Genomic DNA, 24415 nt, shown 5'->3' with positions numbered 1-24415 from the left:
GGGGGCGCCTGGGACCGGAAGTTCGTGTCGGCGGAGCTTCCGGGAGCCGCGGCGGAGCGGCGCTGACGTGGAGGGAGCCGGGGGCGGCCGGCCGCGGCGGGCCTGAAGGATGCTAACCAAATTCGAGACCAAGAGCGCGCGGGTCAAAGGTAGGGGCGCGGGCGCGGACCCGGGGGCGCTGCGGGCGGGGGGGGGTGGGCCGCGGCGCTGTGGCGGGGGGCGAGAGAGGCCGAGCGGGCCCCGGGGCCCCGGGGGCGGGCCGGCCTGGCGGGGCTTCTGCTGCCGCTTTCCCCGGAGCGGCCCGGGGGTGCGCGCGGCTGACCTCCGAGGCAGCGTCGGCCTGCCCCCGGTGACCCCGGTGCTCCCCCGGACCCCCCCCTCCTGGGCCGCCGCTCGCGGCTTTGCTCCCGCCGCCCGGGCCGGCGATGACCCTGCGGGGACTCGGCGGTGACCCGGCGGTGACCCGGCGAAGTAGGGAGCGGGCCTGGGGACCTGGGGACCGGGCCTGCAGGCGTCCCGCTCGCATCCAGGTTCAGCGTTTGCTTGAGCTCGGCGGCGCCACGTCCACGTCCACGTCCACGCCCGGTGCCTCCCACGGACCGTGGTTTCCTGCGAGGCCCGTGACCCCGGTGAAGTCGTGCGGTTGCCGCGTGGACACCTGCAGTTAGAACTTCAGATGAACCGCCAAGGGATCCCCGAGCACTGTCCGCTGTTTATGCGACCTTCAAGTTTAACGCGGCGTCTTCATTCTTGTTCCCTAAATAATGGCAACGCCCAGGCTTTGAGTTATCAGCAGAGGGAGGCGGCGTGCAAAGTAGCCGAAGTCGCAGTAGTCGGTCCCTCAGGATGTCACAGGGGGAAGGACACAGAAGTAAGGTCTTGAGATGTTGAAACGTATGTGTACGTACGTCTGGAATATTTAGTAAGATGCAGTAGAACAAGGTGTTTGGGAGCTTGGGTGTTCGGAGTCCCACCGGCTTGCTTGCTCCGGAATCCTGAACATCCCGCAGCAAGAAGTATGATCTTGGGGGACCTACCTAAGGTTCCCGAGCCTCTACTTTCTCATCCCTAAAAGGCAAATAGTTTTCTCTTACAGAGAGAATTAGAATAAGATATCAGGGGATCCCTGGGGGGGCTCAGCGGTTCAGCACCTGCCTTCGGCCCAGGATGTGACCCCGGGGTCCTGGGATCGAGTTCCGCGCCGGGCTCCCTGCATGGAGCCTGCTTCTCCCTCTGCCTGTGTCTCTGCCTCTCTCTCTGTGTCTCTCGTGAATAAATAAATAAAATATTTTTTAAGATTTTAGGTTAATAAAACAAAACAACAAATAACCAATTAACATCTGGGTTCAGTGACGTATGCAGATTCGTATCTTTGAAAACTTGGTGAGACTTTAAACCCCTAGTCTTTTAGCAATCAGATAGTATCTACAAAAATGTTAAATGCACGTACTTTCAATCCTACTTTAGGGATCCATTGTCACTAGAATAATCTTAAAATGTGCTACAAAAAAAAAAAAAGAATAATAAAAATAAAACGTGCTACACATTTGTGTTTTGCTGTTAGAAAGAATGATGTTATGTTTATACGTACTTAATGAGATCCAGAGTATATAGCTAAGCGAGAAAAGACATTTTCATAACATATTTCCATTTTCACAAAATGATAAGGTTTGCATTAGAAATCTGAAAGGAGGGGATCCTGGGTGGCTCAGTGGTTTAGCCCCTACCTTCAGCCCAGGGTGTGATCCTGGAGACCCAGGATCAAGTCCCACATCGGGCTCCCCGCACGGAGTCTGCTTCTCCCTCTGCCTGTGTCTCTGCCTCTCTCCCTCTCTCTGTCTCTCATGAATAAATTAAAAAGAAAAAGAAAGAAATCTGAAAGGATACACTCCAGACTCTTAGCAGTTGTTACTTCTGTGGACTTCCATTGCCAGTTGTGATGGAGTAAGAGACCAGAGTTACCTTTTCACCTTTAAACAGATGCACAACTAAACAAAATGTGTGAAACAAAGGTTTTCAGGTATGACAGGCAGTGTAGGAGAGTGATTCTTGAGAGAAGAGAAATTAATAAGGTGACTCCTATGATTGTTTCTACCTGGAGAGTTTCCAGGCTGTGACATATGGGAGGGGGAAGAGCGCTGTGACCTCATGGAGGAGACAGTTTAGAGTTCAGGGAGGTCAGGACGGCTAGAATTTGTTGGACAGAATATCAAATACCACGTGGAACCCTGGAGTTCTGCAGGCCTTTGAGTCCTAATCTGCATATGCATGTGAGGAAATGACCCAAAGCCTGGGAAGGAACCTCTGGAGAGAAGGCAGAGTAATCCCCTGAAATCTCTTAGAGCTGGGAATAGTTTTGTGTTCCTGCTAGCCAGAATGGAAAGGCCTCCTGATACTGCAAGGCGTCATCTTGAGACCTCGGGTGCTATCACCTTAATAGTGGTTCCAAATTAGACCTAGACTAAAGGCTCTTATGGACCGACGCTAACAAAACTAAAAGCACACTTTAAAACAAGTAACCTCACAACATCCTAAAACAAAGTTTTATCTGTCTTTAAGGGAATGTAACAAAATCCAGTGCCTAACAGCATAAAATTCATAACGTCTGACATCCAGTGAATTCCTAGGATTAACCGAGCTCTTTGTTTTCTTCTCTAGATTGTGGCCCATACTTAGCTAATTGGATCATTCCCTGTTTGTTTGTTTTTTCCTCCCTAGGGCTCAGTTTTCACCCCAAAAGACCCTGGATCCTGACCAGTTTACACAATGGGGTCATCCAGTTATGGGACTACCGGATGTGTACCCTTATTGACAAGTTTGATGAACATGATGGTAAGATAACAGTTTCTTGGAGGAAATTAAAGAACTATAAGTATTTATTGTCTTCTGGAGTGGTTTAAGCTTTGTGTAAGATTAAAGAATATGGAAGGGCTGGATCTGAAAACTCCTGAATAAGAATTACCTTAGAGATTATACAGCTCTCTTAAACATATATTGCCTGCTTTCTTCCCCAGGTCCAGTACGAGGGATTGACTTCCATAAGCAGCAGCCACTGTTTGTCTCTGGAGGAGATGACTATAAGATTAAGGTACAGGGACACCTGGGTGGCTCAGGGGTTGAGCGTCTGCCTGTGGCTCAGGGGGTGATCCTGGGGTTCCGGGATTGAGTCCCACATCAGGTTCCCCACAGGGAGCCTGTTTGTCCCTCTGCCTATGTCTTGGTCTCTCTGTGTGTCTCTCATGAGTAAATAAATAAAATATTAAAATAAAAAAGATTAAGTTACAAGGGATCTATTATGATTGGGAGTAAGGATAGGATTTGGGATTTTGCAATTATGGAAGGGACTAAAATCAGGATGTCATTCATACAGAGCTCAGGCTTCTGATGTTATCAGAGACCCTTACCCAGCAAACATTTACTGAATACTTACTGTGTACCAGACACTGTATTAAATAAATGATATCTGTTCTCAAGAACTTTTATCCTAATGGAGGAGATACACATGTACCCAAAATAATAGACATATAGTTTGGTGGGTGATAAACGATAGATAATGAAAGTGAAATTGGGAAAGACAATCCACATCCAAAGACAAAAAGGCATAGGTGACATACATAGGTGAATACATCTGAGAAACAATAACTAATTTTGTGTGAATAAACTCTGAAGAAAAGGTGAGATAAGGGCCAGAAGATGAGAGGGGCTGGATCATGGGTACATATTTGCAGTGCTCAGAAGTTTGGGTGTCATCATATAGATAACAAAGAGCCATTATAGGGGTTTAAATAGAGAAGTGACATCAGATTCGTTTTTTTTAAAAGATTGCTTGAGTGGTAGTATAGAGAAAGGATTGGATGAAGTGGACAAGCCTCAAGGCAAAGATGCCAATTAGGAGACCATTGTATAACCCAATTGGTAGTTGGGCAGGACCTGACCTCAGGAGGTAGCGTTGCAGAATGTAGAGGTGGAGATGAGAGCGTAGGGAACGGCATCAGTGAGTCTGCTGGAGGGATGGTGGGGGAAACAAATGAGATGACATTTATTGCAGATGTCTAGCCTAGGTCACTGGGTGCCATTCATCAGGAAAGGAAAAACAAGGAGATATAGTTTCTGGAGTGTTGGGAGAGAGGATGGTGTCTTGGTCTGTTGGGGCTACTGTAACAAAATACCACAATGTGGGCGCCTTATAAACAACAGAAACGTCTCACGATTTTGGAGGCTGCAAGTCCAAGATTAGGGTGCTAGCATAGTCAGCTTCTGGTAAGGTCCCTCTTCTAGGTTGCAGATGGCTGACTTCTCTCTGTGTCTTCACATGGAGGAAGAGTCTCTCTGATAAGGACACTAACCCCCTTTAGGAGGGCTCCATCCTCAGGACCTAAGCACCCCTTAAAGGCCCCACCTCCTCATTCCTAAACGTTGGGTGGTAGGATTTTAACGTAAGAATTCTGGGCAGGACATAGACATTCAGTCCATAGCAGATGGGTAATGAATACTGTCTTGAAACATGAGTTTGAGGTATGTAAGGGGAAAAATGCGCCTGTGCTGGAGTCCTCTCTGGGACCTGGCATCGTGAAGGAGGGAGCCAAAGCAGAGGTGGTATAAGGTATCCCTCTGGGATCATGTTGAATGGGAAGATAAGCTGTCATTTAAGAGCTAGAGGAAGTAGAGTTGTATAGGAAAGAATGATTTTAGAAGTTGGAGATGGAATAGGCAGAAGCCTGTGAGATGCCAAGGAAGGAGAGGATTTTGGGAAGGAGAAAGTGGTCGGAATAAGATACGGACCCAGTAACCTTTGGATTGCGTAATTAGGAAGATCTTAGTGATCCAGCACCTTAACATAAAGTGAGGGAACAGAATATAGGGGATTCTTTGAAGAAGCTTGACTGATAAAGGCAAAACTAGAGCCAGAGGCTTGGAATATGTAAAAAAAAAAAAAAATCAAAAATTTCTTTTTACTTTGCAGGTGTTTTCATTAAAGCATGTGTATCCAATCAAATAGTGAAATTTACTTCACGAAAAAAGTTGACAGTTTTTTCAGAAGCCAGTTCAGAAGGTTATGTTTTAGATTACACAGCAGAACCGAGGTGACAGGCATGACAAGTGAGGGCTGCCCACAGAGAAAAGAGGTGTTAGGATTATAGGAAGGACAGTCCTGTTTCTTAGATTTTGGCCCTGCGTCCTGGGGACAGCTAGTGGAGGCTCAAACCACCTGATAGAGACCTCAAAAACTCTTAGGGATATCACTTTATTGTAATATTTTTAATAAAGTATTTGTTATTTATATTGATGACCATTGACTATCCAGAATGGTTAACTTGGGTTCCTTATAATCTGTTTAAGAAAGGAAAGACAGGGTGACTTTTAAGGAAAAAGATTTCCCCAAAAATCATTCATATTTTAAAAAAAGGATTATTTTTCTTTTATATGAAATGTCCACGTAGGCAAGTCAGTAGAGACGGAGGTAGATTAGTGGTTGAGGTTGGAGGGGTTGGAAGGAAATGGGGAGTCACAGCTATAGGTATTGTTTTGAAGGGGAGGATGATACTGTGTTCTAAAATTGGTGGGGATGATGGTGGCACAGCTCTGAGTGTACTAGAAACATTGAATTTTATATTTTAAATGGGTAAATTTGGGGGGATTTGAATTATTTCAGTAAAGCCATTAAATAAAGAAATTAGCTAGCTGGCAGGTGTGCGGTGTTACTACAGGAAGCCACAGATAGCCAGAGTTTAAAAACCCTTTAGGTCTTTGTAAGAATTCACGTTCTGGAGTTTGGTAGAGGACTATAAAGGAGTTGAGATAGTTTGAAGCTGGAAATGTGGAAGTTTAGAACACTGAACTCTGTAAGGAGGAAAAAAGTTAAGAGAATGGTATTTATGGTATGATCTAATTTCTGTGTGGCACTTAAACTCCATTGGGTACATGTATTTTATTTATACATAATTCAGCAGATGACAGTGAAAGTATTGGGATACTTTCATGTTTCGTGTTCTCTTTTCTCATTTCTACACATACCTGTTGAGCACCTCCTAAGTGTTAGCTGCTGTATTAGGTACTAGGGATATAGTGTTGAGCATGGTGGACAAGGACTCTGCCTTTAGGGATTTCACATTCTCGTTTGGACAATCATACTTTCAGGATGTTTAAATTAGTTACAGGAAATGGTATTACCTTTTGTAATTTGCCCAAAAAAATTGAAAAAAATATTTTTTTAAAAGATTTTACGTATTTATTCATGAGAGACAGAGACACAGAGAGAGAGAGAGGGGGGGGGGGCACAGACACAGGCAGAGGGAGAAGCACGCTCCATGCAGGGAGCCTGACGCGGGGCTTGATCCTGGGTCTTCAGGATCAAGCCCTGGGCTGAAGGCGGCGCTAAACCGCTGGGCCACCAGGGCTGCCCTGAAAGTTTAAGTAAAAAATAGTAACTAGTTAGTTTAGGGGTGGTAGATTATAAGAACATTTTAAATGTTAAAAATATAAAAAGACAAAAAGCCAACTGAACCTATAGAGATGGGAGGGAGGTTTTCTGGATGGGAGTGCATACTTAGGTTTCTGGTCCTGGTTCAGCATCTTCCTCAGTTATGTGCATTGATATCTGCTACTTTGGTAGTTGGCTCAACTTTATATCTGAATATGATGTCTTTCTGATTAGCTCATCCTAGCTGAGCAACGTAGTATTTTCCATAGTGACGAATTAAAGTCTGTCTGCCAAGTACAGACCGTGAATATATGGTCATCATTTGCCACCAAGTTAGCAGTCTAAGTGAAGATGATGCCATATGTTATATTATTGTTTCCTTTAGAGTCATGGTATTTGTCCTACTTTTTTCATCCTGAGCTAAGGTAGTAGGTAATGTACTAGGGGGTCAGTGTTCAAGCTAAGAACACAATTATGCAGTAGAAAGAAAAGTTAAGCCCTGGATAAACCTCTTGTTTCATGTTATTAAATAGAGATGGCTTCTCCCCAAGCAATATACTATTGCTTACTTGGATTTCTCTTTGCAGGTGTGGAATTACAAGCTGCGGCGCTGTCTCTTCACATTGCTTGGGCATTTAGACTACATTCGCACCACATTTTTTCATCATGTAAGTAGCCATGGTGGCTCTAGTTGTAGAGCATTCTTCAGTTTCGTTGTGGGAATTTTCTACTTGCTTCTCAAGAAGCCATGCTTTGATAACAGAATTACTGGAGTTCTTTAAGTGGCTCTTCTAGACTCTGTGTGGTGTTGACCTTTCTGCTTTGTTTTCTTTCTGCAAAAGGAGGTACTCAGGGTTATATTGAATTTAACTTAATTGGATTCATTAGACTGTATAAGAAAGGCATTGGTTCTCTATAGGGAAAAGTAGAAATTTGATTTCAGGTTTGCTGAGCTAGTGAACAAAAGTTTACAGACTAATCCCGTGTGGAGTGTTATTAAGTTGGTGGATGTGGAGGGATGTAGAGGTTAGATGCCATTGTGATGAGCTAATGTTTTGAGGCACTAACAATCAATTGTATCCTAGGATTTTAGGCTATAGTAGAGGCTGTTCCTCTAGCCAGGCTTTCTACCCTCCTTGATCTGTCAGATATTCTAGAAGACAGATACTGATTTATATGTAGATTAGAGATTCCAGCCTCTTAATCCAGTCTATAATTCTATGCTATTAGATTTAATTTATACTGTTGTTTTTACTCTCAGTAAACTAAGTCTCTTGACTTAAGTTAGAATGTAATGAAATAAGAGTTTCTAAGTATACTTTATTTTTTTGTAATATTAAAAAGAAATTAGGGTAGAATGATTGTAAAATTATAGCTAAAGCATTTGAGAATGATTAACCAAAGAGGCAAAATGATTATATTCTGAAAACTATAAAGCACTGATGAAAGAAATTGGAAATGACACAAAGAAATGGAAAGACATTCCATGCACATAGTTTGGAAGAACAAACAAATACTGTTAAAATATCTATATTCAAAAAAAATAAGATATCTATATTCCCCAAAGTAATCTAAAGATTTAATGCAATCCCTATCAAAATACCAGCATCATTTTTCACAGTACAAGAACAAACAATCTTAAAATTTGTATGGAACTACATAAGACCCCTGAGTAGCCAAAGTAATTTTGAAAAAGAAAACTAGAGGTAAAAGAAAGAAAAAAGAAAGAAAACTAGAGGTATCACAATTTCAGACTTCAAATTATATTACAAAGTAGTAGTAATTAAAACAGTATGGTGCTGGCATAAAAATAGACACATTGATCATTGAAATAGAATAGAGAGCCCAGAAGTAAACACACAATTATAAGGTCAATTAATCTTGGATAAAATAAGAATGAATATACAATGGGACAGTCTCTTCAACAAATGGTGTTGGGAAAACTAGACAGCTACATGCAAAAGAATGAAACATGACCATTTCCTTTCACCATAGACAAAAGTAAACTCAAAATGGATTAGAGACCTAAATATGAGACCTGAAACCATAAAAATCCTTGAAGATGGTGCCTGGGTGGCTCAGTCGGTTAAGTGGCTGACTCTTGATTTTAGCTCAGGTCTTGACCTCAGGATTGTGAGTTTAAGCCCCACATTGGGCTCCACACTGGTGTGGCACCTACTTCAAAACCAAACCAAACCAGTTGTTTTTACATGTTATTTTCTGCTTCGGTTCCTGAGATGGGAATATTTTGAGACTGGATGGTCTGACAAGAAATCTGACCATAAAAGTTTCTTATAGAGGATCATATGGGAAGGGAGGGAAAAATAAAACAAGATGAAATTAGAGAGGGAGACAAACCATAAGAGACTCTTAATCATAGGAAACAAATGAGGGTTGTTGGGGGCGGGTATGCGGTAATTGGGTGATACATTATATGTTAGTTAATTGAATTTAAATAAAGCAATAAAAATAACAGTGTTCTAATCCTAGAGTTAAAGAGAGAAGATCCTTTCAAAGGATCTTAATTTACAGGACTAGTAGTGTATAAATAGAAATACATTTATGCACACACATATAAATAAAAGTAGGTATGGTATGTATTATTTGCCTCTCCGAATCCTTTATGCTTTTGCCTGACTTCTCTTCTGAAATCTCTAGGTGAATGTGCCAGTGTGGGAGAAGCTGGTAGAATGGTGGGGAGGAGACAGCGAGGCTGTGAATCTGAAGATGGGATCCCTTTGCTGGTTCAGCTGAGACACCCAGTAGTGGAGTGTTTCAGAGCCTGAAAGTACATGTTTGTTTAGTGTTAAAACCCTTTGTCTGAAAACAAAGCAAAACAACCCTTTGTCTGGATTATCTTTCAGGAATATCCCTGGATTCTGAGCGCCTCCGATGATCAGACCATCAGGGTGTGGAACTGGCAGTCTAGAACCTGTGTCTGGTAAAGCAGGAGATGCAGCTGAGAGAGAGGCTTCATTCTGCCTCCTATATTCATAATGAGCTTTTCTCTTCAGAGCAATCATTTCCCTTTCCCAGTAGGCCCTGCCTGCCGATTAATTCCTGATTGTCCCTGTAGGATGCTTTTACGTACAAAATGATAAATACAGAGGCAATCTTGTTAATAATGTATGAATCTGGATTTTCTGATCGTTTCTTGCCAAAGAAGGGAGGTCATAGCACTAGGTTTTTGCTGGTTTTCAGTTCTGTTCCTATGAAATCTGAGTTAAGGTCTAGACCTCTATTCTGCTTTGTGTTCAGGTCTTGAGCTTTCCATGAAGATATAAGGACCATTGAAAATGATGCCGTTTAAGAGGGATATCCTACCAAAATGTAACTGGTAGTTTTTTGTGTAAATTACTAGATTCCATTTATTTTGATCTTTGAATGTCTTTAACATGAGAGGAGAGTTGTGCAATTTCACTTCTCTTGAAATTGGTAATATTTAAATACTGAAGCATCAGGGATAAAAGAGGACTATTGGTAAAACAGCTGACCTTGTTTATTGTTACTGATTCAGAATTGTTAGGATGACTTGCCTTTGCCTCCAGGAATACTTGGGTATGTTATCTGTGTGTGTAGGCGTCTGTTGAGTCCTGCCTCTAATGTGGTATTGTCTTTTTTCTTCTTGCAGTGTGCTAACGGGACACAACCATTATGTAATGTGTGCTCAGTTTCACCCCTCGGAAGACCTGGTTGTGTCAGCCAGCCTGGACCAGACTGTGCGCGTTTGGGATATTTCTGGTGAGCTGCCCAAGTTCAGGGGACAGTCTCATCACATCTGACGCAAAACTGCAATTGCTGAAAATAGTGAGGGTAGTTGGCTTAGAACAGGAAAAGTTAGACTATTCTGTTCTTGTATAATAGTATCTCTGCTTATGAGGATATTAAATCTGCTTTTGGTGGTTCTTTATGTTAGCAGTATTCTGGAGAAAAGTAGCTGCTCTAGAAAGTGCGTTTAACTTGAAGAAAATTTCACTTTGTAGTTTGTTTCAGTTTGTAGTTTAAGTTTGTGGATACCATATCTAGTATAGTATATAGAATCTGTATAGTTGGGGGTATTTTTTTTTTTTTTAAGATTTTATTTATTCATGAGAGACACACACAGAGAGACAGGCAGAGACACAGGCAGAGTGAGAATCAGGATCCATGCAGGGAGCCTGATGAGGGACTCAATCCTGGGACTCCAGGATCACGCCCTAGGCCGAAGGCAGGCACCAAACTGCTGAGCCACCCAGGGATCCCCAAGTTGAGGGTATTTGATTAAGATTCATGCTTTCCAGTAAAATAAAGCAAGAAATGCATCTTCCACAAAAATGAATTTTAGGAATAGCTCAGTGCTGGAAACAGGACTCTGGGGTCATGTGGGCTCATTTAGAAATAGGAAAACCCCTCTCTTTCTTCTAATATAGAGAGTACAGGGGAGGGTGGGATTTTTATGTCCAGAACACCTTTCAGTGGGCAGACTTCTATAGAAATTAAAATAGATTTGTACATTTTTTAATAAAATTTATTCATGAGAGATGCAGAGAGAGGGGCAGAGACATAGGTAGAGGGAGAAGTAGGACTTGATGTGGGACTTGATCCTGGGACTGTGGGATCACGCCCTAAACCAAAGGCAGATGCTCAGCCACTGAGCCCCCCAGGCATCCAGATTTGTACATTTTGGATAGTAGGGATAATCCCTTTTTTCACAGTTTATGTATCTTGATTTTGAGATAAGGATTTGTATGTTTAGTGCTATGGAGAGGAAATGTGAGAAGTTGCTAAGTTGAGATTGTAAATTTGAGGGAAGGATGGCCCTCGTGAGGCTGTCAGGTCGGCTGGCTCCCTGGAAGTGCTTTGTGGACGGTTGGAATATGGAAAAGGAACTCCTAAGTGCTGTGGTTTCCTGCCCAGTCAAATCTGCCTTATCACTTGCTGAATTGTCTCCTTTATTTATTGCCTTTGGAATTTTCAGAGTTTGGGGTTCTGGGGAAGGTCAGTTGCTACACTGCAAAACACTTGCTTCGTTCTATAAAAGGAAGGCCCTTCAGAGGCCCTTGCCTGGTTCCTTATGGTGGTAAAGGTATCACACATCTGAATTGTGTGGCCAAGGTGACAGGGTGGGCTAGAGCAGTATGGTACTTGCTGTCCTTACAAGCCACAAATGAATAGCAAGTCAGAAATCTGGATTTCTGGGTGCAGCACTTGGAATGTTGTAATAGTAGTTGGTTAAGATTCATGCAGCAAGAGAGCAACCAGGGGAAGAGGACAGTGGGAGAGCAGAACCTTTGGGTTCTTTCTTTTTTCACTTTTTGATTTTCTGATGGTTATGTATTTTGGTGCAGCAGAGATCTGAAGAGCTGAAAACTAATTTAGGTGGCCCAAGTGCTCTTACATATCTATCTCTCCAGCCCCCTTCCCTTCTCAACCATGAGAAGAGTTTTTGACAAAAATTCAGTGTATGTTAGGTATGGTCTTGAATTCAGAGATGACAGTCTTGAGTCCTGTGTCCCCATGAACCATTGTGATGACTCTCATCTTAGGATTTCTAGAATCTCGTGCAGTTTTCGGAGGGTCAGAATTAGAAGGGAATGGTATCAACAAGACTGTGTTGGAGATAGGGAAGTTGAACTCTTTCCACTAGAGTTTTTGCCATTGCAGTTTTTCGTCAGACTGATGAGGTTTTTTGAAGTACACCCAGATGTGACCAGCCTTACCGACAGGAGTTAAGCACAGGCCCTACGAGCCTGTGCTCTCTCCTCACCGCTAGTGCCAGGGATCTCCTTGTTTACTCTCTCAGTAACCTAGCTGTGGCTTTCCATGGTTTTTTGCTGTGCACACATTCAAAGCCCCCTCTCTGTCTCAGGATATAGGAGCCTGGTGGGGTTGGATCTGGCTCATGCTATACTTGCTGATTAGCAGCCAGTTTTTGGAATAGCATTTCCCAGCCAGAGCTCCGTGACAGAAGAAAGCACCACTCAAATACTTTGAGTGGCTGTTTTCTCAGTTCTTATGAGAACAGTGTATAGCTAATGCCATTGCAGATCATAAAGAAGTTTACTCATCACACACATAAAAGGGATGGTTTGGCCGTTAGGGCTTAATTCTTTCCTCAGAGCACTGGGCTGAGAAGGGCCTCTTACTGCCCTCCTCTGAGAGTACTGTTCATGCTACCTGATGCTAGCACGGCAGGTACCTGTGGCCCACGCTACAGCGATTGGGGTAGTTGGGTGGATGGATTCTCACAAATAACCTGAAATGCCCAAGGCAAGAAATCCTTTCTTTGCTTTTGTAGGTTGAAGATCATTTTTACATCAGAATTAAGGACCTTAGAGAAGAGAGGGAGTGTGGTGCCAGTTGCTTGTGGGTCACACTTGCTCTTGAATGTGTGCAGTGCCTGGGTCACTATATAATAATATTGCAGTAGCTGTACTTGTTTGGCATGTGTGATGCTGAGAATTTTGCACTAACTTGCTATACTAATGTTAATGTTCTCTTTACCATTTCTATGTGTTTTTCTCTACTCACAACTCTTGACTTCCAGTAACGCCTTAATCAGAAGAAAAGGAGATGTTTTAGTCTTTAGCCAAATGGAGCTTTAAGTTAGACTTTTGCATTTATTCTTTCCTTTTCTGGAAATCAGCATACTCTTTTTAGCAGAGTTATGTTTGCCTGGGTTCAAATAAGTCTGAACACAGGAAGAGGAATTAGCTTTTAAGTCTGTTAGGGACCAGAGTAGTAATTCTGAGAGAGGAAAAGTTAGTTCTGAGTCAGAGAATGAATACCCACATTTAAAGGACTGCTGGAAATCCTAATTGTTTGGAATGTCTAGCTGTTGGAGCTCAGTATACAATGAGAAAACGGATCTTTAAAAGAAAACCTGTCTTGTTATCTGTCCCATGAGAATTGAGCCCTGTAGGGCTTACTTAACCTGAATCTTTTCTGTTAGCCTGGCAAAAACATGTATTTAAAAGAGAATATATTTATAATCTAGTTCTAGAAGATAGATTATTTTTTTTAGCTTGCTTTTCCAAGTAAACTGACAGTAAAATGATCTTAATGTGCTTACACCTTTGCATGTCAAGCCCATGTAATTTAGGCTTAATCTTTGAAATGACAACTAAAAAAGTATTAATTTGCTGCCAATTCCTATCCTTATTCCTCTCTTTTTACTCCTGCCCCTGGCCCCTGTTGGGAAGCGTGCATCAAACTGGTCCAGTCTGAGAGTGAACTACCTTCCCTCTGGATTTGAGTAGCTGCTGTAGAAATTTTCCATCTGTCGTTCAGTCATAGCGAGAGGCTTGTCACAGGCTCAAATACTTCTCTAAGTATCTTTTCACTGCCTGTCACTATTCATCTGTCTGTTTTTGCTCTCCCTCCCCCTCCATCGTGACAGCGAGTGCAGCAGAGGCTTGCATTCTGTCATACGGCTTTCCTTTTAATGTGTGTGTGTTGAAGGTTATTAGAGGTGAAGTTCCTCACAGGTGTCTGTCTTTGCACCTTCCTCTGAATCTGTTTCATATTCCAGACTCATTAGAAGAAGTTGACAGATCCTATTAAAGAGACAAGCAAAGTAAGTGAGAAGAGACATCCCTGTGATAACGTATTTATGAAGGAGGGTGCATTTTTGTTCAAGTGTGGCTTTATTCCTCTTACCTGTTAACTGCTCACCTTGGACAGGGGACGAGATGATCAGCATTGTCAGGCCATTGTGAAGGCCTCCCTCTCCGATGCTGACTGATGTCTGCATGCCCTTGGAAGAGAGATTACTTGAATATTGTAATTTTAAAACAACACAGATAAATATAATCATTACTCTTAAATGTTCATATTTCCCTAGAGATTCCAAAATTTAGGCTTAAAGTGACTTAGGTTTTATTTTCAGTGATGGCTTTTATTTTCCCCTCAATTATGATGAATGCTTGCTTTTTATTTTACAAGTGCCAGTTGCTTGAATTTCTTCTTTTCCCCACAAATACTTCAAAAGATAGAATTTTAGTCCTAATTCTATTTTCCTATTTATATATAATCATACCTGCTAGTCTGTTTCAAGGGTTGTTATCAGGATCAAATTACAGAACATATATTAGCACTTTGAAAATCACGGAATGCTTTTCCAGTGTAAAGCAGTTGTATTGTTTGCATAGCTTTGCTTGTGACTGTACCACAGATAATTTTAAAAGATGTGGATGAGTTGTAAGTTTGGGTCCTATACATATACGATTCTTCTTACCTTGGTGTCATTTTTCTATTTTTAAATTAAGGGCAGTTCCTCCCAGTGACACTAGCCTCCAAAAGTTTTACTGGCAAAATACACGTATTCAGATCTGTAACTAGCCTTTTTAAGAGCTTAAAAGGACACGATGGTTATTTATACATACATACATACATATGTACCTGAACTAGATTTTATTAGTCATGATCTAAAAGAAAGAAGTTACGTTCATCTGGCAATCTTTTTGTTGAATACATTTATAAAGTACTGTTGTGCATAAGGACGTGATAGTTTAAATCATTTTGTTCTGTGCCCAAGAGTCACATAGAAGAGTACACTTGCTGCGATAGTTGTAGTTTTATACTCTCTTCCACCAGGTAGCTGTTTGGTTTCCTCTCCTGCTCTGGAACTTCCCCATGAGTTGTCGAACAGCTTCTGGTTTGAGAAACAAAGAGCCATGGCTTCCCCAAATGGCTTTTCTTTTAAAAGTTTTTGAGGTGATGGAAGAGAAGTTGCTGTAGTTGTCATAAAGTTGAGAGTGGAAATGGGACGCTTGCCATTTGAGGCTGCATTTCCAGAACAGTAAAGACTAGAAATTTTCTCAAGTAGGCTGCTCCTGAGGCGAGGCTTGCCGAGGAAGTTAGCTGTGTTAGAAGTTTAGATTGTCGTCCTCTGGGAGGAAACACAGTAGCGGGTCTGTTAAGTGTCAAGGGAAGAAAAGAGAGGATAGTGAAAGTGCTTCAACAGTGCATTTGTTGAAGTGCTTCAACATCTCTTTAGAAAGAGAGAGATAGGAGCCCTTGACTTCTTTCTTGAGTCTCTCTAGATTTCTTTTCCCCTCCTTTTTCATTTTCGTTAGTCTATCCCTGTCCCTTCCTCTGCCTCTCTTATTGTGTTCTTTTTGGTAACACTATTTTGTGTCTTCCATCCCACTCCTTATCCCTTCAAAGGTCTAAGGAAAAAAAACTTGTCCCCTGGTGCAGTGGAGTCCGACGTGAGAGGAATAACTGGGGTTGATCTATTTGGAACAACAGATGCGGTGGTGAAGCACGTGCTGGAGGTACTTGTCTTCACAGCCTGCAACTCACATGGGCTCTTCTCCGGGAAATGGTGACAGCATGCCACTCGTTTGTTCATTCCTGCAACAGAGTTGTGTGGTGCTTATGAAATGGCACTGTTTTGAGGCGCTGGAAGCAGAATATCCCGTGAGCCGGGAGAAAGGAGGCTCCTGTGCCACCTAAGGGAGAGTCACATTACCTCCTAAACCCAGTGGGGAGAGCGGGAGAACGCTGGTGTAGGCTCCATCACCATTCCAAAGCAGAGTCCGTTCACACGCCTCTTGTGAGAGTTGGGGTGGGGGGTGGGAGGATTTAATCGGAGTTATTGAGGACCAGCCATGTGTAAGTAATTTGTGTGCGAGGTGAGAAAATAGAAAAGCGCTAGAGAAAGAAACTAGATTTTAAAAAAACATCTAATTTAATCCTCACAGCTATCCTCTGAAGTAGATATTAGTAACCTCATTTTACAGATGAAAAAAAATTGAGTGGAGAAATTGAGCAGTATACCAAAATCCACCTGTATCTAGTAAATGGAAGAACTAGGATTTGAACTTGGATTGGATTCCGAACCCAGGGGACTTTGCCCACAGCATGAAGTCTCTCAGAAACACTGGTGATTTGAAACTACCTTATCTATGATTCTGCTGTAGTGCGGAGTACAACTAGATAAATGAAGTATAAGATATATTAAAATTAGCAGTTCTTTTTTTTTTTTTTTTTTTAAGATTTTATTTATCCATGAGAGACACACAGAGTCAGAGACATAGGCAGAGGGAGAAGCAGGCTCTATGCAGGGGACCTCATGTGGGACTTAATCCTGGGACCCCAGGATCAGGCCCTGGGCCGAAGGCAGGCACTAAACCACTGAATCAGGAATCCCCTAAAATAAGCAGTTCTTAAACTTTGTGGTCTGAGAACCTCCTTATCCTCTTAAGACTTACTGAGGACCTCAAAGAGTTCTTGTTTATGTGGTTTATATCTTTCAGTTTTTACCATATCTGAAATTAAAGCTAAGAACACTTAAAAACACAAAATATGTAAGAACATATTCTGTTAACCATCAAAGCAATGACATCATGTCATGTAGCCTCTGGAAAACTTTATCCTTGGGAGAAAATAAGAGTGAAAAAGGCAAATAACATCTTCATGTTACTATGAAAATAGTTTTGACCTTGCATATTTCCTCACTCATCTGAGAGTTTCCCAACCATATTTCCTTGTTATGTTATGAAATTGGTTTTTATTCTTGAACTAATCATTAATAATTAGTTGAGGAAATAACATATAAGTAGACAACAAAGCAAGGCAAGTATATCCCAAATGCAGATGACACTAAATTTGGGAGAAGAAAGATTTGGGAATTGGCATGAGAATTTGGGTGTAATACTGAATGGGTTGACGTACCTGTCATGTTTATATCTTAGAATAGCATAATCCCTTGAGTCTTTTCACAGGAAGAATAAAAATCAGACATTTTTTATAATCATCCGCATGGCCCATAAATTTTCTTTCAGTAATAGTACAAAGCTATTTCAGAAGAACCACTTCTTTTTTGCCACAGGGTCATGATCGTGGAGTAAACTGGGCTGCCTTCCACCCGACTATGCCCCTTATTGTCTCTGGGGCAGATGACCGTCAGGTGAAGATCTGGCGCATGAATGGTGAGTAGACCAGTGACCAAATCACCGTGTCTAAAAAATTGACTGCTGGCCAGCAAGGTGAAGTAGCTGGGTCTTCTGCACTTAGTGACCTATTTTCCTACCTTAGGTTTTTTTTTCCTGTTTTTGAGGCTTCCTGGTTTTTGAGTCTAAGCATAGTTAAGAGTAACCATTCATTCATTCAAAAAATATTTATTGGGTATCTGCTTTGGAGTTAAAATGGTGACTAAAACACATGGAGCTTATATTCTATCATGACAGCTGGTGACAAATAAGACAGGGTAAGCAAGAGGATAAAGGATGATGGAGAAGAGGTGCTGTCACTGGTAGGAAGGTCCAAATAAAAGAACAAAGAAACATGTATAGATTCTGAGGCTTAAATGAAGAAAATCACTCTGAGAGAAGTTGCCGATGCAGCTTTTGGAGTAGCACCTAGCATTTGATGACAGATGCTGTGATTATAAGTCCTGGATTTGTAATAGTAGAGAGTTGTGGTAATCTAATTCTTCTCCATCCTTCAGAGTCAAAGGCGTGGGAGGTTGACACCTGCCGTGGTCATTACAACAATGTATCTTGTGCTGTCTTCCACCCTCGCCAAGAGCTGATCCTCAGCAATTCTGAGGACAAGAGTATCCGAGTCTGGGATATGTCCAAGCGGTAAGGGGGTTTTGATGGGTGTGTGACCAAAGCCAGGGGAAGGCCCCTTCTTTCTCTCATTCTGTCCTAAAGGTTAGATTAGATGGCTTCTGTGCATCTCTTCATCTTCAGCATATAGAGACACCAGGTCCGATGTAATGGAAGCTTCAAGGAGCCTAGCAACAGCCAGCATTTACAGATCTCCCCTCAAGTACAGTCTCCACGTGCATTCTTTTTCTCCAAATTTAACGGTGTTCTTCTGTAGTTAGGGAAATAAGAAATATGGAATGAAGGTAGTATTACAAGAAATCATGATGAATAAGGGGAAATTGAAATCCCAAAATAGTAGGGTCTTTGTCTTCTTGGTAGAATTTATCAAGACTCCCTTTTACTTCGTATATGCGATTTGCTGTCCCTGATTTAATCTTTAATCAGCGTGCTGGCTTACAGTCAGTGCTCTCGTATATGATGGGCTGAAGATTTCTCAGAAATGAACTCTTTCATTTGTGTACCTTTTGCTTTCCTAGGACTGGGGTTCAGACCTTCCGCAGGGACCACGATCGTTTCTGGGTCCTGGCTGCCCACCCTAATCTGAACCTTTTTGCGGCAGGTAAGGGCCATTTCTTCTCCTTTTTCCTTGAGTTCAAAGTTTGTAAGATGTGAGAGTGATTCTGCATTAGCTTTCTCTGATTGATGCATAGCAGGATGGCGGGGAGGAGAAGGAGGGTTCTCAGAGCTGTGCAGTTGAAGCTTTTCTCCTTTGCTCTCCTTTACCTTCCTGGAGAACCATTTTTTCAGTGTTCATTGTCCACCTGGATCAATTTGCCAATAAAGCCCATTACCTTTGATCATTTAGGAGGCCAGTGGTGGACACTCAGGATTCTCTGACAGAGGAAGTGAGAAGCTAGAGGCAGAGCTTCTGTCATTCGTTTAGCTGATACAAACGGAGCCTCAGGCCCTAGTCTGGGTGTTGGTGTGAGAGCAGCCTCAAGCAGTATCCCTGACATTATGGAACTTTGATTTGTAGTGAAGGGAGAGAGACCATAAACCGTAAATATATAAAACAAATGTGGAAAATACTTTGAGAAAAGTAAGGCAAAAGGAAGGGGCATGGAGAGGGATGCATGTGGGGCACTGCTGCTTCCTACTGGGTGTTGAAGGAAGTGAGGGGTGACCCACTCACTGACGGTGCTGTGAGCAGTGCTGGACCCGTGTGAGTGGCATCGGAGGCCAGGAGGGTACAGCCAGTGGAGGCTGAGTCATGGGACGGAAGAGCAAGCTCGGTTGTGGCTCTGCCTTAACGGGCCAGGCTCAGATTCAAGATTTTATTAATGGGTGGAGAGCCATTGGAAGGTGCTGAATAGGGAAGTGAATGATCTGGTTTGTGTGTGGAGAGCTGACTAGGATGACAAAGGTCAGAGGTTGATGATGCTAGTAGGGAAAAAGCAAAATATTTTTAAAAAACAACTTGACAGGCTTTTTTTTTTTTTAATATTTATTCATGAGAGACAGAGAGAGAGAGGCAGAGACATAGGCAGAGGGAGAAGCAGGCCCAATGCAGGGAGCCCGATGCAAGACTCAATTCCAGACCCCAGGATCACACCCTGAGCCGAAGGCAGATGCCCAACCGGCAAGCCACCCAGGCGTCCCTGGACAGGCTTTTTATTTTTATTTATTTATTTATTTATTTTAATTTTAATTTTTTTATTTTTTTATTTATTTACGATAGTCATACAGAGAGAGAGAGAGGCAGAGACACAGGCGGAGGGAGAAGCAGGCTCCATGCACCGGGAGCCTGACATGGGATTCGATCCCGGGTCTCCAGGATCGCGCCCTGGGCCAAAGGCAGGCGCCAAACCGCTGCGCCACCCAGGGATCCCTGGACAGGCTTTTTAAACTAGCATCCCTGTTCAGCAAAAACTTTTATGTTCTTGCTATATGCTAGGGACGGGGGAAGGATGGAACTTACCATAATTTGTCTTCAGGGAGCTCGTGGTATAGTAGAGCTGGTGGACTTAAACAATCACAGTGCAGGGTGTTCAGTGCTATACTAGAGAGTTTTTTTTTTGTTTTTTGTATTTTTAATTGAAGCATGGTGGACAAGTATACTCTATCCTATTAGTTTTAGGTGAACATCATAGTGATTTGATATAGTCGACAAATTGATATATGGAATAGGGAACAAAATAGTCTCCTTGATTAAGTCTAGTTACCATCGGTCACTGCACAGTTCTTAGAGTATCATTGACTGTATTCTTTATGCTATTCATTACATCCCCATGACTAACTTATTTTGTAACTGAATATTTATACCTCATAATCTCCTTTATCTATTTGGATCACTCTCCACCTCCTCTAGCCTCTGGTAGCTTGTTTGTTCTCTATATCTGTGCTCTGTTTCTGTTTTGGGTTTTTTTGTTTTTGTTTATTTGGGTTTTTTTTAGATTCTATATATTAGTGATCTTTTACAGTATCTGTCATTCTGTGTCTGAGTATTTCATTTAGCGTAATTCCTCTAAGTCCATATGCAAGATCTCGTTCTTTTTTATGGCTAAGTAATGTGCCATTTTGTGTGTGTGTGTGTGTGTGTGTGTGTAAAACACATTTCCTTTATCCATTTATCAGTGGAAACCTAACATTGCTTCTATATCTCTTGGTTACTATAAATAATGTTGCGGTGAATGTGGGAGTACATATATCTCTTCAAACTGGCGTTTCATTTTCTTCAGATGGATACCCACTAGTGGAATTGCTGGATCATATGGTGGTTCTATTTTTAATTTTTTGAGGAATCTCCATACTGTTTTCCTTGGGGGCTGCAAACAATTTACATCCCCACCAGCCGGGCACAAGGAGAGTTTCCTTTTCTCTACATCCTCACCAATACTTGTTATTTCTTGTCATTTTGTTAACTAGCCGTTCTTAACTGGTGTGAGCTGATACTCATTGTGGTTTTTGATTTGCATTTCCTTGATGATGAATGATGTGGAGCATCTCTTCATGTCTCTGTTGCCTGTTCCTGTGTGTCTTTGGAGAAATGTCTGTTCGAGTCCTCTGTCTGGTTTTTAATTGGTTGGTTGTGTATGGTTTTCTTTTTTTATATTGAGTTGCGTTCTTTATGTATTTTGGATATTAACCTCTTATCAGATACGTGATTTGCAGATATTTTCTCCCATTCAGCAGGTTGCCCTTTCATCTTGATGATTTGCTTCAGTGTGCTGAAGCCTTTTAGTTTGATGCAACTCCATGTGTTTATCTTAGGTACAATGGAACTTTGTACAGTGTTAGGAGAACACAGAGGAGGGTGTGTCTAACTGTGACAGTATGATAAGAATGCATTAGGAAAGGATTCACAGATTTTTTGAATAAGAAATCTAATAACTGTGAGAATTTAGGCAAAAATGCATTTAGGTGTCTTTGTTTTTAGTACACGTACAGCCCTCGTCCTTGTGTATCTCCTGTTTCCAGCTTTCTTGCCTACAGCTAATTCTTTCCTCTTCTCGCTGTGCTCCAGGCCATGATGGTGGCATGATCGTGTTTAAACTAGAACGGGAACGGCCAGCCTATGCTGTTCATGGCAATATGCTACATTATGTCAAAGACCGATTCTTACGTCAGTTGGATTTCAACAGCTCCAAAGATGTAGCTGTGATGCAGTTGCGGAGGTAAATCAGACCTGTTCCCTCCCTCCACACCCTCATCTGTCACCACAATGTGATACCTACAAACTGGACTCTGTCTTTCAACAACATTTTGCATTTTGGATCTCCTCTCCTCTCACAGATTGAATCCCTACTGGGAAGACTGTTCAGTTTAAACCCCAAGAGCACGGTGGGCACAGAGGAAGCCATGAGGAGAATGAGAGTTTCCCTAATGAGAATGCTAGTGACCCTGTGCAGAGGAGATCATACTTCCACTGTCTGCCAGGTCTCTTGCAAACCAGAGAAAGTTTCCTGGTAGAGAGCAGCCAAACTTGGTGACAGGCATTTTTGCCTCTATTTGGCATTTCTGTAACTCTTCTTTGCTTTCCAGCAAAACGCACACATCTCTAAACTAGAATATATGTCTCTGGAAGCTCTTAACTCTGAAGATACGATAACCTCTGGGATGTCTGGCAAAAAGAGCTGTCCTCTTGGAAAGCCAGCTGCATCAGCATGCTGAAACATTCATGGTGGCAAACTCTGGCATGAGGGTTTGATAACCAGCCTCCAGCATTACTACAATAAAAAGATGGGTTTATGTGAACACTCCAAGGGACAGGAGAAATTAGCCAGAGACAGAGCACATCATGTTACTCTGTGGTGTCCCCTGCAATTATGTGTAGGAATTTGTACCCAAGAGGAACCAGTCCCACTCAGTACAATGAGTGCTAACCCTACCTTCTGTTGAATAATTGGGCTTGTAGTAGGGTTTGCCTTTTTTAAACTGTTTGTCAAAGCTGAGTTAGGGATGTCCTCAAGCGTTAAAGGAAGGAAGAGAGTAGATGCAATATTTATTTTTATTCCTGATTATAAAAGTGATGAGTATATGTATAAAGACTGGATAAGTAGGAGGTTTGGGAGTAATTCCATTCTTTCTTCCATCCTTATTCCTCTTCCTTATTTTCTCTTTTTTTCCATGTATAACTCCAGTGGTTCCAAGTTTCCAGTGTTCAATATGTCATACAATCCAGCAGAAAATGCAGTCCTATTGTGTACGGTATGTAACCCATGGTGTCCTATGATTGTCCTATTTCCCGTTTCTTTCTCACGCCCTTAGGGAACCTCTAGTGGCTGTTTAGAAACTATATAGTGGTCATTTTAAAAGAGCTAACATAGTGAACAGGCTCAAACCAGGTCCACTCCAGTGATACCAGCATGTTAGGGTTTGTGAACTTTCATAAGTCTGACAATTTCTAAACTTAACAGAGTATCAAGATGAGTGACCCAAATCACTACAAGTATATATATTCTACGCAAAGAGGATGCTTATCTTGATTCCTCCATGTGGGTAAAAATTGTAGGGCTGACTTGGAAGAGGGTTCCTTTCCTTGGAGTTGCCTTTAGGGCCAGCAGGTAGCCCCCACATTTCTTCATATAATTTGGGAGAAAAAGGAAATGACATTTTACTTTTAGTGCCCCTGTTTGCCAAGTTAAAAAGAATGAAAACCTGTCTTTCCCCATATGACTTCTAGTCTAACCCTGTCCTTGTTCAGTATCTAAGAACATTTTTTTTCCTCACAGTTGTCTTTATTATCTTTTCTTTGATTTTTTTTTCCTTTGAACAGATTTTTAAGTTAATGATTATACACAGGTAGAGCAACCAGAATATTGGGGATTTGGTTCATTAAGTTTTGGAGGCAAGAGCAATCCTTGCTTCCTTTCAAATAATATCTGCGTTTTTGGAGGATACAAAAAATAAGGTGCTGTGATTCTGAGCCTGAGAATTTTTAGCAGTAGAAACATTTGCTTGCCCTCTGGGTGAAGGAAAAGGAAGGGATAGCTTCAGACTGTTGTATGATGGTACAGTTTTCTCTGTCGGAATAAACTGCCATCTTGGTTCCCCTCGCTAATGATTTGACTTCTTTCTCCTTTACAGAGAGCCAGCAATTTAGAGAACAGTACCTATGACCTGTACACCATCCCCAAGGATGCAGACTCACAGAATCCTGATGGTAGGTGCTTCCTGTGTCTGCAGGCTTCGCGCACAGCTCCCGTCTCCCGCGCCATCACGCCTCTTCAGGTTTTTCACTTTCCATCCCCAGCCTGCGGCCACATCACTCATGTCTGTTGGCAGGTGCCGCTGACAGTTGCATCAGAGGCGACCATGGTGTGAAATATTCATGTTCCTCCTCCATTTTATTACTCCAGCTAGATATATATTTTTTATAATTTGGTTATTAGAAACTCTCCATTTTCTCTTTCAGCACAGCATGTTATCTTGGTTTATTGTCAGCTGATATGACTTTCACCCTGGTAGTTTCATTTATTTAAGAATGTGGTTCCAATCTTGCAGTGTCTCATCCTGGGACTAGGGATTTATGCTCTCCCATCCACATCCAGATCCGATTGGCTTCCTTTTGCATGTCAGAGAGATGAGGCTATTCGCAGCCCCATGCCTCACCAGGGATCCCAGGATCCAGCTGAGACCCCTGTCTACCTCTTCCATCACCACCACTCCTGGTTGAGTCCTTCCTGTTAGAATTCGCTGACAAGAATTCGCTGACAGCCTTCTCAGAATGGACATGTCTCGCTTAAGCTCCTTTCAGTCCACTTCCTCCCGTTGCTTTACAGAGGGTTTGTTCCTTGGGTCCCCACCTTACTAGCACACTTCCATGATATTTTTAGACTCCTGTCAGCAGAACGTGAGAAATCATTGTGCTAGTTCTGTCCCTGTTGTTAGTTAGTGCTACTGCGTCCTTAGTGTTGCTAATATGATGTACTCTTTAAAAAAAAAAAAAAAAGTG

General features: G+C 42.1%; 1 protein-coding gene across 1 annotated transcript in view; it reads left to right on the top strand.

Moving 5' to 3' along the window:
- Nucleotides 1-16: 16 nt before the first annotated feature.
- Nucleotides 17-24415, top strand: part of COPA (COPI coat complex subunit alpha) — a 42004-nt gene continuing 17605 nt past the window's right edge. The window contains exons 1-13 of the mRNA XM_055333829.1: nt 17-149; nt 2719-2832; nt 3015-3088; nt 7009-7089; nt 9286-9362; nt 10053-10162; nt 15569-15678; nt 17238-17337; nt 17856-17991; nt 18498-18580; nt 21485-21635; nt 22602-22668; nt 23548-23623. Of these exons, the coding sequence (XP_055189804.1) occupies nt 110-149; nt 2719-2832; nt 3015-3088; nt 7009-7089; nt 9286-9362; nt 10053-10162; nt 15569-15678; nt 17238-17337; nt 17856-17991; nt 18498-18580; nt 21485-21635; nt 22602-22668; nt 23548-23623 (1219 nt within the window). The 5' untranslated portion in view covers nt 17-109. The remainder of the gene's footprint in view (nt 150-2718; nt 2833-3014; nt 3089-7008; nt 7090-9285; nt 9363-10052; nt 10163-15568; nt 15679-17237; nt 17338-17855; nt 17992-18497; nt 18581-21484; nt 21636-22601; nt 22669-23547; nt 23624-24415) is intronic.

The sequence above is a fragment of the Nyctereutes procyonoides genome, unplaced genomic scaffold, assembly GCF_905146905.1.
Source record: "Nyctereutes procyonoides isolate TBG_1078 unplaced genomic scaffold, NYPRO_anot_genome, whole genome shotgun sequence".
NCBI classification, from domain to species: Eukaryota; Metazoa; Chordata; class Mammalia; order Carnivora; family Canidae; genus Nyctereutes; species Nyctereutes procyonoides.
The sequence above is the reverse complement of the archived record's forward strand: the minus strand, read 5'-3'. Positions and strand labels throughout refer to the sequence as shown.